Genomic DNA, 15,025 nt, shown 5'->3' on the forward strand with positions numbered 1-15,025 from the left:
AATGCTTTTATCATATGGGGGAACAAGACGCTTGCTGCAGGACTGTTTGTTTTGAGATGTATTTATTTAGGGCTCTATGAAATGTTGAATTTTTTTACTGATTCCGTTTAGTATTTCTCTGTTTCGTTTTTCCAGGTTTCTATTTTCACCTGTTTTTGTTTTTTTTCTTCATGTTTACCCTCTCATTGCCTCTTCAGAAAGTTGCAGGAAATTTGATTCACTGTTCATACCTTATGATAAACTTGGGCAAATGTAATACTTTTATGCGGAAACACATTTCAGTTGAATGCATTCAGTTGTACAACTGACTAGGCATCCCCGTTTCCCTACATTTTCAATACATGTAGTTGATTCCCTACTAAGTTCAATGCTATTGTTGAATTGAATTCCGTTTTAATGTCTGGATTCCGTGATTCTGTCCGTCTTCTCCGCATCACGCATTTGTAAAGGGCCCTAAATGTATTCTCTGTACGTGAGCAACCAGAACAGAACGGAAATGATAGTTACTGACAAGGGACGTTTAGGCAAAGAGCTGGTGTCACTCTGCATTGGCCTGTGTCTCTAATGTGTCCTCACTTTGACACAACTCAGTAAGCCTTTTTGGCCAATGCATAATATCGCAGCAAAAAATGTGCACATCTTGGATTAGGGACAGATCATGTATACATGCTCATATTGAGCTAGCTTCATTCATACCTCATGAATATCATGTCAGTTTCCTTTTGTTGTCTGTGAAACAACAAACATTAGCCAACCTACATCTTTAACTCCCCTCGTTCTCTCTCTCTCTCTCTCCCTCCCTCTGTCAGCTCTGTGCCAGGCAAGATGACCACAGCCAGGTATCGGCCCACCTGGGACCTGGCCCTGGACCCCCTGGTCTCCTGCAAACTGTGCCTTGGGGAGTTCCCGCTGGAGCAGATGACCACCATTACTCAGTGCCAATGTGTCTTCTGTACACTAGTGAGTGCCCTTTCATCGTCTTTTACCCATCTTGTCAAAATGTTCTCTGTATGCATTAGGACTGGCACAGTAATTGTATAATCGTGTAACCGCCGAATTATGGATGAAGACCGTCATCAAAATTAAATAACCGCCATAACCGTTTTTATAGATTACAAAATGTAATAAATGTTTTTTTAAAAAGTCAACAAACTGAGCAAAAAAAAAGTAAGCCTGGTTTACATCTAACAACTGATATAAGGACACGAGAAACTAGTCACGAAACTAGTCACAAAGCAAAAACTGGTTTTTAGACATTTTTACAAATGTATTAAAAATAAAAACTGATCACATTTACACAAGTATTCACACCCTCTACTCAAATCAAATCAAATGTATTTATATAGCCCTTCGTACATCAGCTGATATCTCAAAGTGCTGTACAGAAACCCAGCCTAAAACCCCAAACAGCAAGCAATGCATGTGAAAGAAGCACGGTGGCTAGGAAAAACTCCCTAGGATAAACTCCCTAGAAAGGCCAAAAACCTAGGAAGAAACCTAGAGAGGAACCAGGCTATGAGGGGTGGCCAGTCCTCTTCTGGCTGTGCAGGGTGGATATTATAACAGAACATGGTCAAGATGTTAAAATGTTCATAAATGACCAGCATGGTCAAATAATAATAATCATAGTAGTTGTCGAGGGTGCAACAAGCACGTCCGGTGAACAGGTCAGGGTTCCATAGCCGCAGGCAGAACAGTTGAAACTGGAGCAGCAGCACGGCCAGGTGGACTGGGGACAGCAAGGAGTCATCAAGCCAGGTAGTCCTGAGGCATGGTCCTAGGGCTCAGGTCCTCCGAGAGAAAGACAGAAAGAGAGAGAGAGAGAATTAGAGAGAGCATATTTAAATTCACACAGGACACCGGACAAGACAAGAGAAATACCCCAGATGTAACAGACTGACCCTAGCCCACCGACACATAAACTACTGCAGCATAAATACTGGAGGCTGAGACAGGAGGGATCAGAAGACACTGTGGCCCCATCCGATGATACCCCCGGACAGGGCCAAACAGGCAGGATAAAACCCCACCCACTTTGCCAAAGCACAGCCCCCACACTACTAGAGGGATGTCTCCAACCACCAACTTACCGTCCTAAGACAAGGCCGAGTATAGCCCACAACGATCTCCACCATGGCACAACCCAAGGGGGGGGCGCCAACCCAGACAGGAAGACCACGTCAGTGACTCAACCCACTCAAGTGACGCACCTCTCCCATGGACGGCATGGAAGAACACCAGTAAGCCAGTGACTCAGCCCCTGTAATAGGGATAGAGGCAGAGAATCCCAGTGGAAAGACGGGAAACCGGCAAGGCAAAGACAGCAAGGGCGGTTCGTTGCTCCAGCCTTTCCGTTCACCTTCACACTCCTGGGCCAGACTATACTTAATCATAGGACCTACTGAAGAGATACGTCTTCAGTAAAGACTTAAAGGTTGAGACTGAGTCTGCGTCTGTCACATGGGTAGGCAGACCATTCCATAAAAATGGAGCTCTATAGGAGAAAGCCCTACCTCCAGCCGTTTGCTTAGAAATTCTAGGGACAATTAGGAGGCCTGCGTCTTGTGACCGTAGCGTACGTGTAGGTATGTACGGCAGGACCAAATCGGAAAGGTAGGTAGGAGCAAGCCCATGTAATGCTTTGTAGGTTAGCAGTAAAACCTTGAAATCAGCCCTTGCCTTAACAGGAAGCCAGTGTAGGGAGGCTAGCACTGGAGTAATATGATAACATTTTTTGGTTCTAGTCAGGATTCTAGCAGCCGTATTTAGCACTAACTGAAGTTTGTTTAGTGCTTTATCCGGGTAGCCGGAAAGTAGAGCATTGCAGTAGTCCAGCCTAGAAGTAACAAAAGCATGGATTAATTTTTCTGCGTCATTTTTGGACAGAAAGTTTCTGATTTTTGCAATGTTACGTAGATGGAAGAAAGCTGTCCTTGAAACAGTCTTGATATGTTCTTCAAAAGAGAGATCAGGGTCCAGAGTAACGCCGAGGTCCTTCACAGTTTTATTTGAGACGACTGTACAACCATCCAGATTAATTGTCAGATTCAACAGAAGATCTCTTTGTTTCTTGGGACCTAGAACAAGCATCTCTGTTTTGTCCGAGTTTAAAAGTAGAAAGTTTGCAGCCATCCACTTCTTTATGTCGGAAACACAGGCTTCTAGCGAGGGCAATTTTGGGGCTTCACCATGTTTCATTGAAATGTACAGCTGTGTGTCGTCCGCATAGCAGTGAAATTTAACATTATGTTTTCGAATGACATCCCCAAGAGGTAAAATATATAGTGAAAACAATAGTGGTCCTAAAACGGAACCTTGAGGAACACCGAAATGTACAATTGATTTGTCAGGGGACAAACCATTCACAGAGACAAACTGATATCTTTCCGACAGATAAGATCTAAACCAGGCCAGAACTTGTCCATGTAGACCAATTTGGGTTTCCAATCTCTCCAAAAATGTGGTGATCGATGGTATCAAAAGCGGCACTAAGATCTAGGAGCACGAGGACAGATGCAGAGCCTCGGTCTGACGTCATTAAAAGGTCATTTACCACCTTCACAAGTGCAGTCTCAGTGCTATGATGGGGTCTAAAACCAGACTGAAGCGTTTCGTATACATTGTTTGTCTTCAGGAATGCAGTGAGTTGCTGTGCAACAGCTTTTTCTAAAATATTTTTAGAGGAATGGAAGATTCGATATAGGCCGATTAGTTTTTTAATAATTTCTGGGTCAAGATTCGGCTTTTTCAAGAGAGGCTTTATTACTGCCACTTTTAGTGAGCTTGGTACACATCCGGTGGATAGAGAGCCGTTTATTATGTTCAACATAGGAGGGCCAAGCACAGGAAGCAGCTCTTTCAGTAGTTTAGTTGGAATAGGGTCCAGTATGCAGCTTGAGGGTTTGGAGGCCATGATTATTTTCATCATTGTGTCAAGAGATATAGTACTAAAACACTTTAGTATCTCCCTTGATCCTAGGTCCTGGCAGAGTTGTGTAGACTCAGGACAATGGAGCTTTGGAGGAATACCCAGATTTAAAGAGGAGTCCGTAATTTGCTTTCTAATGATCATGATCTTTTCCTCAAAGAAGTTCATAAATTTATTACTGCTGAAGTGAAAGCCATCCTCCATTTGCGAATGCTGCTTTTTAGTTAGCTTTGCGACAGTATCAAAAAGAAATTTCGGATTGTTCTTATTTTCCTCAATTAAGTTGGAAAAATAGGATGATCGAGCAGCAGTGAGGGCTCTTCGATACTGTCTTTCCAAGCTAGTCGGAAGACTTCCAGTTTGGTGTGGCGCCATTTCCGTTCCAATTTTCTGGAAGCTTGCTTCAGAGCTCGTGTATTTTCTGTATACCAAGGAGCTTGTTTCTTATGACAGATGTTTGAAATTTTTAGGGGTGCAACTGCATCTAGGGTATTGCGCAAGGTTAAATTGAGTTCCTCGGTTAGGTGGTTAACTGATTTTTGTCCTCTGACGTCCTTGGGTAGGCAGAGGGAGTCTGGAAGGGCACCAAGGAATCTTTGGGTTGTCTGAGAATTTATAGCACGACTTTTAATGCTCCTTGGTTGGGGTCTGAGCAGATTATTTGTTGCAAACGCAATAAAATGGTGGTCCGATAATCCAGGATTATGAGGAAAAACATTCAGATCCACAACATTTATTCCATGGGACAAAACTAGGTCCAGAGTATGACTGTGGCAGTGAGTAGGTCCAGAGACATGTTGGACAAAACCCACTGAGTCGATGATGGCTCCGAAAGCCTTTTGGAGTGGGTCTGTGGACTTTTCCATGTGAATGTTAAAGTCACCAAAAATTAGAATATTATCTGCTATGACTACAAGATCCGATGGGAACTCAGTGAGGAACACTGCATATGGCCCAGGAGGCCTGTAAACAGTAGCTATAAAAAGTGAGTGAGTAGGCTGCATAGATTTCATGACTAGAAGCTCAAAAGACGAAAACATCATATATATATTTTTTTGTAAATTGAAATTTGCTATCGTAAATGTTAGCAACACCTCTGCCTTTGCCGGATGCACGGGGGATATGGTCACTAGTGTAACCAGGGGGTGAGGCCTCATTTAACACAGTAAATTCATCAGGCTTAAGCCATGTTTCAGTCAGGCCAATCACATCAAGATTATGATCAGTGATTAGTTCATTGACTATAACTGCCTTGGAAGTGAGGGATCTAACATTAAGTAACCCAATTTTGAGATGTATCACAATCTCTTTCAATAATGGCAGGAATGGAGGAGGTCTTTATACTAGTGAGATTGCTAAAGCGAACACCGCCATTTTTAATTGTGCCCAACCTAGATTGAGGCACAGACACGGTCTCAATGGGGAAAGCTGAGCTGACTACGCTGACTGTGCTAGTGGCAGACTCCACTAAGCTGGCAGGCTGGCTAACAGCCTGCTGCCTGGCCTGCACCCTATTTCATTGTGGAGCTAGAGGAGTTAGAGCCCTGTCTATGTTCGTAGATAAGATGAGGGCACCCCTCCAGCTAGGATGGAGTCTGTCACTCCTCAACAGGCCAGGCTTGGTCCTGTTTGTGGGTGAGTCCCAGAAAGAGGGCCAATTATCTACAAATTCTATCTTTTGGGAGGGGCAGAACACAGTTTTCAACCAGCGATTGAGTTGTGAGACTGCTGTAGAGCTCATCACTCCCCCTAACTGGGAGGGGGCCAGAGACAATTAATCGATGCCGACACATCTTTCTACTCAGTACTTTGTTGAAGTACCTTTGGCAGCGATTACAGCCTCGAGTATTCTTTAGTATGATGCTACAAGCTTGGCACACCTATATTTGGGGAGTTTCTCTGCCGCTGAAAAACATCCCCACAGCGTGATGCTGTGGGGATGCATGCTTCACTGTAGGGCTGGTGCCAGGTTTCCACCAAATGTGATGCTTGGCATTCGGGCGAAAGAGTTCAATCTTGGTTTCATCAGACCAGAGAATCTTGTTTCCCATGGTTTGAGAGTCCTCTACATGCCTTTTGGCAAACTCCAAGTGGGCTGTCGTTTGCCTTTTACTGAGGAGTGGCTTCTGTCTGGCCACTCTACCAAGGCCGATTTGGTGTGACCATTGGGTTCAGAGTGACCATTGGGTTCTTGGTCCTCCCTGAACAAGGCCTTTCTCCCCCGATTGCTCAGTTTGGCCGGGCGGCCAGCTCTAGGACAAGTTTTGCCGTTTTCTAAACGTCTTCCATTTAAGAATGATGGAGGCCATTGTTCTTGGGAACCTTCAATGCTGCATACATTTTTTGGTACCCTTCTGCAGATCTGAGCCTTGACACAATCCTGTCTCGGAGCTCAACGGACAATTCCATCAACATCATGGCTTGGTTTTTTCTCTGACATGCACTGTCAACTGTGGGACCTTATCTAGACAGGTGTGTATTTCCAAATCATGTCCAATCAATTGAGTTTACCACGGGTGGACTCCAATCAAGTTGTAGAAACATCTCAAGGCTGATCAATTGAAACAATAAGCACCTGAGCTCAATTTTGAGTCTCTTAGCAAAGGGTCTGAATACTTATGTAAATAAGGTATTTCTAAAAACCTGTTTTTGCTTTTTTCATTATGGGGTATTGTGTGTAGATTTGAGGAAACATTTAATTTTATACATTTTAGAATAAGGCTAATGTAACAAAATGTGGAAAAAGTCAAGGGGTCTGAATACTTTCCCAATGCACTGTGTGGGTGGGTGGATGGGCTGAAGCTTGGCCGCAAGACATTAACTCAAAGCACACATCAAATTCCACAAAGAAATGGTTAATTGACCACAAAATCAGTCTCTGGACTTGAACCCCATTGAAAACCTGTTTTTATTTTTATTTTAAATTTTTTTTATAATAAAAGAAATTCAAAAAATATTGAAGAGGGCACTCCATTAACGCAGATGAAGGATATAAAGGATCTGGAAAGATTCTGTATAGCAAATTAGTAAGAACTTCTCACCCCACGTTAACCTCTATGGGCTAGGTGGGATGCTTGCGTCCCACCTACTCAACAGCCAGTGTAATCCCGTGGCGCGTTATTCAAATACCTAAAAAATGCAAAAACTTCAATTTTTCAAACATATGACTATTTTACACCATTTTAAAGACAAGACTCTCGTTAATCTAACCACACTGTCCGATTTCAAAAAGGCTTTACAACGAAAGCAAAACATTAGATTATGTCAGCAGAGTACCCAGCCAGAAATAATCAGACACCCATTTTTCAAGCTAGCATATAATGTCACATAAACCCAAACCACAGCTAAATGCAGCACTAACCTTTTGATGATCTTCATCAGATGACAACCCTTGGACATTATGTTATACAATACATGCATGTTTTGTTCAATCAAGTTCATATTTATATCAAAAACCAGCTTTTTACATTAGCATGTGACTAGCATTCCCACCGAACACTGCCGGTGAATTTACTAAATTACTCACGATAAACGTTCACAAAAAGCATAACAATTATTTTAAGAATTATAGATACAGAACTCCTCTATGCACTCGATATGTCCGATTTTTAAAATAGCTTTTCTGTGAAATCACATTTTGCAATATTCTCAGTAGATAGCCCGGCATCACAGGGCTAGCTATTTAGACACCCAGCAAGTTTAGCACTCACCAAAGTCAGATTTACTATAAGTAAAATGTTATTACCTTTGCTGTTCTTCGTCAGAATGCACTCCCAGGACTTCTACTTCAATAACAAATGTTGGTTTGGTCCCAAATAATCCATTGTTATATCCAAATAGCGGCGTTTTGTTTGTGCGTTCAAGACACTGTCCGAAAGGGTAAATAAGGGTGACGAGCATGGCGCAATTCGTGACAAGAAAATTCGAAATATTCCATTACCGTACTTCGAAGCATGTCAACCGCTGTTTAAAATCAATTTTTATGCCATTTTTCTCATAAAAAAGCGATAATATTCCGACCGGGAATCTGCATTTAGGTAAACAGACGAAAGAAAATAAAGCATGGGGTCGACTCGGGCACGCGCCTAAGCCCATACTACTCTGATCGGCCACTTGCCAAAAGCGATAATCTGTTTCAGCCAGAGCCTGCCTCGATATCATTCAGCTTTTTCCCGGGCTCTGAGAGCCTATGGGAGCCGTAGGAAGTGTCACGTTATAGCAAAGATCCTCAGTCTTCAATAAAAAGAGCCAAGATGAACATCAACTTGTCAGACAGGCCACTTCCTGCATGGAATCTTCTCAGGTTTTGGCCTGCCATATGAGTTCTGTTATACTCACAGACACCATTCAAACAGTTTTAGAAACTTTAGGGTGTTTTCTATCGAAAGCCAATAATTATATGCATATTCTAGTTACTTGGCAGGAGTAGTAACCAGATTAAATCGGGTATTTTTTTTTATCCGGCCGTGTCAATACTGCCCCCTAGCCCTAACAGGTTAAAGAATAGCTTTTTCCCCTTTATTCAGATTACAACCTCTTACTTTCAGTTGTTTGAAAAGGAAATAATCTCCCAAATATCGCTATTTTAAAACAAGCCATAGAAAGTTTGTTGCGATTTCAATTTAATCCACGAGAAAAGACCGAACAAATAAAACAATAAATATTGTGGGCAAACTCAAATGTACTAATTGAAGAAAATAAACATACACATTTTTTTTTAGATTTAAACCTGTTTTCTTTTAACTCCACCAGTCATATTTATGATAAGTTATGTCCCACATGCAGCTCAGGTTGCACATTTTGGGGAATATTCAGAGGTGTAAACCTTTCGTGGAAATATATGCAAATTAATATGAAGTTAATAAATATGATGTTTTTGCAAATAGATATGTTTACCATATCATATGGAGACAGAAACATAAGGTAAAAGGTTTATCTTAAGTAGACATAATTGCAAATGATTAAATCCTTCCAATAGAAATGTTAAAAAACGATTTAGTTACGAATTTAACTTTAATTAAATTAGTTGACTCTTCACATGGGATGATTTCACTGAACAACAAAAGAAAGGGAATATTGAATGATCCCCAATGATCTGTAAAATGATACTCAAGAAACTAAAGCTTTGGTTGTCTTCCTCTTAGGCTTCCATGTCTTCTCCCTGGACCTCCTCAATGTCCACCTCTTGAACATCAGACTCTGAGGCCTCATCTTCACTGTCACTTTCCAACCTTGTTGAGGTTGGCTCGTTGTCAGGCTAAAAAAGATTAGAATTTGTCCAGATGGCCACCAATTTTTAAACCCTGTTGTCAACCTGTTGCGTGCTTTGGTGTGTGTATTCCCAAACAAGGAGCAGTTGCGCTCTGAGGCGGCTGATGTTGGTGGGATTTGGAGGATGATGGGAGGCAACAGGGGAAAGAGCCACAGATCCACAAAGTCCCTTCCACCAGGTGGCTGATGAGATGTTGGCACGGCTGCCATATTACATCTCCATCCCAAAGCCCTTGCTTGGTTGTGTACTTTGCCAGACTGCCAAGAACCTTGGCCTCATCCAGGCCAAGGTGGCGAGACACTGTAGTGATGACACCATAGGCCTTGTTGATCTCTGCACCAGACAGGATGCTCTTGCCAGCATATTTGGGGTTCAACATGTATGTTGTGGCGTATATGGGCTTCAGGCAGAAGTCTTCACGCTTTTTGATCTATTTCAGAACTGCGGTGTACTCTGCTTGGAGCAACAGTGAAGTGGGCAGGGCAGTATGGATTTCTTCTCTTACATCTGCAAGCAGAGTCTGAACATCAGACAAAATGGCATTGTCTCCCTCCATCCAAGCACTGGCTACTGCTATAGGTTTCAGGAGTTTCAGGCTGCTTACCACTCTCCCAAACTACATCATCCAGGAGGATCCTCTGGGGCTGTCCATATCAGCAGACTGTGATATAGCCATTTCTTGGATAGACTCCTTCCCCTCCAGGAGACTGTCAAACATGATGACAACACCACCCCAACAGGTGTTGCTGGGCAGCTTCAAAGTGGTGCTCTTATTCTTCTCACTTTGCTTGGTGAGGTAGATTGATGCTATAACTTGATGACCCTTCACATACCTAATCATTTCCTTGGCTCTCTTGTAGAGTGTATCCATTGTTTTCAGTGTCATGATGTCCCTGAGGAGCAGATTAATGCATGAGCAGCACAGCCAATGGGTGTGATGTGAGGGTAGGACTCCTCCACATTAGACCAAGCAGCCTTCATGTTTGCGGCATTGTCTGTCACCAGTGCAAATACCTTCTGTGGTCCAAGGTCATTGATGACTGCCTTCAGCTCATATGTAATGTTGAGACTGTTGTGTCTGATCCTTGTGTCTGTGCTCTTGTAGAATACTGGTTGAGGGATGGAAATTATGTAGTTAATTATTCCTTGCCCACGGACATTCGACCACCCATCAGAGATGATTGCAATAGTCTACGTTTCGCTATGATTTTCTTGACCTTCACTTGAACTCTGCATCCAGCAAATGAGTAGATAAAGCATGTCTGGTTGGAGGGATGTATGCTGAGCGAAGAACATTCAGAAATCTCTTCCAATACACATTGCCTGTGAGCATCAGAGGGTGAACCAGTTGCATACACAGCTCGAGCAAGACATTCATCAGCATTTCTCTGACTACGTTCCTCCACTGAGTCAAAAAAACGTCTGTTTCCAGGAGGACCATGAGCTGTTGCTATCGATAAGGTGTCTTCATCATTTTCACCTCGAATAGAAGTAGAGGGACTTTTGTCAGAGCTTGCTAGTTGTGAGCGCTGAGGCAACTTTATGCACTTGGCCAGATGATTCTGCAGCTTTGTTGCATTCTTCACATGATTTGGCACAGCAAATGTACACAGCTTTTCCTTCTACATTAGCTGCAGTGAAATGTCTCCACACATAAGATAGTGCCCGTGGCATTGTCCTGTTAAGATTAGAAAAAAATTAGGTTAAAAAAACATGTTTGGAAAAAGGTGAATTAACACTCCTCAGCATGCTCAAGAAAGCTAAAACCCACATGGTAGCAAAAAATAGCTAGCAGAAATTGTTAACAAGTTAGAAATTATTTAAACACACTTTGCTGTAGGCTACTATTTACTAGTTAACAAAAAATCATGTATGTCATATAAAATATATTCAAGGCTCAGTGTCGTTATCCTCACAAGGTGAGGCTGCTGGAGTATCAGAAACAGGAGATCCAATCATTTTGATAATATTTTTTTGCTATTTTATTATTTTTAAACAATGTCCATACAATACAATTCATCTCAGTATTTGTATTATTTATTTTATGCAGTCTTTTTTGCTCATCTTTATCAAGGGATCCAATAATTCCGGACCCCACTGTACCTCACATACTTAGTTAATACTTAGATCTAGGACCTATTGGGAGTGAGCAACTCCTACACAAGTAAGTCCATGGTCCGCCTACCAGGGTAAATCTGAAATCTCATTGCAACTTTCAATCCCTTCTTGACTTCCTGATCTTGCTATTTTGTTTGCATTGCATGTAGAGAAATATAACTTGTATCTTCCAGTGTTTACATGTCATTAAACTACACTGAACTACATTTCTCCTACAGTCAATCTGGACTGATGTCCAGTTGCATGAATTCACAGTTGCAAATGGACATTTGACCTGACAAGTAAGCTGGTACCACAGACATGACTCTCCCAGCATGGGAAATGTCTAAACATACTTGAAAACTCAGCCCCTCTTATCCTCAGCCTTAATATGAATCATGCTATTTCTCTTGCCACTCGGTGTTTGGACAGTGGGAGAAATACAAAACATTAGAAACCATTTGTTTTTTACCGAACCATAAAAATAATGAGGCATAAAAAGTCAATAACTCAGTGATAAATATCAGGTGTGCTGTACTTGTTTTACGACGATGGCCTATTTGAACGGTGAAGCATCGTGCCATTAACAAGTTCTGATTATACCGTTCCTGTTCACTGGAGCTCAATCAGAGCTATGAAAGAGCAATGGCTTTTAGTTTGGGAGTAAACTAATGTTCACTGCAGTTGCTTATAGGGAATGGACAGGATTTGTAGCACAATGCAAGCGTACATATTGTAGCTGAGAGGAGTCTTAGTTTAGAAGTCCCTCTATCGTTATCTCATTCATTAAAAAAAAATACTTTCATTAGGATGTTATGTGGTTAGCATGCTTCTCTTTAGCCAACCAGACACTGTAAACAAAAAAAATAGATAGCAGAATGAATAGTCAATGCCAAAAGCAGAGAACATCTACTACGGGTTTCAGAGAGGGAGAGGCACAGTGGAGTTTGTCATCGCACCACACAACACGTTTTCTGATTGACTGCATGGCCATAGAATAAGGTCAATGTTATGCTCTCTTTTTTTTCTTTCAGTGCCTGAAGCAGTATGTGGAACTCCTGATCAAAGAGGGCCTTGAAACTGCTATTAGCTGTCCAGACTCTGCCTGTCCAAAACGAGGACACTTATTGGAAAATGAGGTATTATTTCCAACTATTTGTATTTTACTGTTAATCATTTGATTGACGGGAAGATACAATTATGATATTGATACATTGAACAAAAAACAGTCATGTATTGTACCATCACACTTCAGCTGGCGCTTATTTCCAGTGAACAGTTGCTTAATTGTAAGAACCTTTCTTACATCAGAACACGCACATACACATCTTCATAATTCATGATCACAAAGTTGTGGCAAGTTGGAGGATAATTGCATTTGATTTTACTGGACTTGATGCTTGCAGCAACAAAACAGAATCAATGCAGAATTGACAGAAGTGTCTTTTCATAAAGTGTGTTCATATCGAGACGACAAAAGGGAGGTTACACAGACATAACACAACACAGTCATGATAGATGATGGGGGAGACTAGCCTGAGGGCCAGTCTGTTTGTGCTATCATATCAACTTCTTGTCATTCATTGTCATGCCAATGATTGGCTTGACATTGAGCAACGGAGTTGGCAAGAGCAAACTGATCCGGGACCTGGCTATGGAGACACAGCCACTATTTCATAGTGAGGCACAATGCATTGCATGTATTGCATGTATACCATCAGATCATCAAGGGGAAAAAACCATGTGACCAAAGCCCCTCAACTTCACCATTCTTTGGTAAAGCCTTAAGGGAACAGTAGTGGCCACAGAAGAGGATTTTCTGTGTGTCGTTGTGGCGGATGAAGAACAAAAAGGGGTAGTCGGCTTTGAAGGTGTGTACTTTAGGTTTCCAAAAATAAGAAAACAAGTCATATTATTCAAACAAGCTAGCGGTGATAGCAGCGGCCTTGTTGCACTGCTTGTTCACTTCTACAAAGGCCTTTTTCACCACTCCAGACTAGTCCAGTCCGCTAGACCAGTCTAAGGCGTCAACTATGCCCGTCCTAGACAAAATGTCATTCAGGTTGTAGGTCTCGTCCAATTTACATTGTGGATGTTACACTCGTGCCTCCATGTACTGGATCCTCACTAGCCCCGTCCACGCCGCAAAGTTCTCATATGTGAGCTGCTTCTCCAGCCCAGTGGTGAAGTCCAGCTTCTCCAGCCCTCATCAGGGAGCATAATGAGCATGCTCACATTGGTTCCTTCATAGGGCATCTCCAGAGTCTTGAGGTTGATATCAGGGATGAAGGTCAAGTGGACATTGAATATCATTTTCATATTTTCCACCTGGCAGTTTCTAAATCTTGCTCACTTTGAACCTGATCTTCTCAGGACTCCTCCAATGCCTCTCTCCACTTGCCCTTGAAGTAGATTGCAGTCACCAACACTAGTTTTGTTAAAGAGTTGAAAGTCTCCTCCCATCAGGTAATTCATTTTACCCTCTATTTCTCCACCCAGCTTTATACATACCCCCTTGCAGCCTCTACACTGGACCTCCAACTTGGCACTGTAGTACTTCTTGGTTTCACTGAGGAAAGCCTCAGCAAAATGATAAGACCGCTCTCCTTACAGATGGTTGGCCAGGCTCATTGCGTATGGGGCTCCCCCTTTGTTCAGCACAGACGGATGATCCTCTTCAATCTACAGACAATATCCCATAATGACAAAGCAGAAACTGGTTTTTAGAAGTTTTTGCAAAAAAGTACAATTAAATATCACATTTACATAAGTACTCAGACCCTTTACTACTACTTTGTTGAAGCACCTTTGGCAGCGATTACAGGCTTGAGTCGTCTTAGGTATGACGTTACAAGCTTGGCACAACTGTTTGGGGAATTTCTCCCATTCTTCTCTGCAGATCCTCTCAAGCTCTCTCAGGTTGGATAGGGAGCGTCGCTAAACAGATATTTTCAGGTCTCTCCATAGATGTTCAATCGGGTTCAAGTCCGGGCTCTGACCACTCAAGGACATTCAGAGACTTGTCCCGAAGCCACTTCTGCGCTGTCTTGGCTGTGTGCTTAGGGTTGTTGTCCTGTTGGAAGGTGAACCTTTGCCCCATTCTGAGGTCTTGCGCACTCTGGAGCAGGTTGTCATCTAGGATCTCTTAGTACTTTTCTCAATTTATCTTCCCTCAATCCTGACTAGTCTCCCAGTCCCTGCCGCTGAAAAACACCCCACAGCATGATGTTGCCACCACCATGCTTCACTGTAGGGATGATGCCAGGTTTCCTCCAGACGTGACCCTTGGCATTCAGGCCAATGAGTTTAATCTTGGTTTCATGAGACCCAGAGAATCTTGTTTCTCATGATCTGAGACTATTTTAGGTGCCTTTTGGCAAACTCCAAGCGGGCTGTCTTGCCTTTTACTGAGGAGTGGCTTCCGTCTGGCCACTCTACCATAAAGGCCTGGTTGGTGGAGTGCTGCAGAGATGGTTGTTCTTCTGGAAGGTTCTCTCATCTCAACAGAGGAACTCTGGAGCTCTGTCTGAGTGACCATTTGGGTTCTTGGTCACTTCCCTGACCAATGCCCTTTTCCGCCGATTGCTCAGTTTGGCTGGGCGTCCAGCTCTAGGAAGAGTCTTGGTGGTTGTATACTTCTTCTATTTAAGAATGATGGAGGCCACTGTATTTTGGGGACCTTCATTTCCGCAGACAGCTCTACGGACAATTCCTTCGACCTTAGGGCT

General features: G+C 42.6%; 1 protein-coding gene across 3 annotated transcripts in view; it reads left to right on the forward strand.

Annotated features, from left to right (window-relative positions):
* The window catches only part of rnf144aa (ring finger protein 144aa), a 66,880-nt gene that overhangs the window by 37,887 nt on the left and 13,968 nt on the right, over positions 1-15,025 (forward strand). For all 3 annotated transcript variants that reach the window (XM_014210190.2, XM_014210189.2, XM_014210192.2), the window contains 2 exons: positions 810-960; positions 12,332-12,436. In XM_014210190.2, coding sequence (XP_014065665.1) covers positions 826-960; positions 12,332-12,436 — 240 coding nt within the window. In that variant the 5' untranslated portion in view covers positions 810-825. The remainder of the gene's footprint in view (positions 1-809; positions 961-12,331; positions 12,437-15,025) is intronic.

The sequence above is a fragment of the Salmo salar genome, chromosome ssa09 (assembly GCF_905237065.1).
Source record: "Salmo salar chromosome ssa09, Ssal_v3.1, whole genome shotgun sequence".
NCBI lineage: Eukaryota > Metazoa > Chordata > Actinopteri > Salmoniformes > Salmonidae > Salmo > Salmo salar.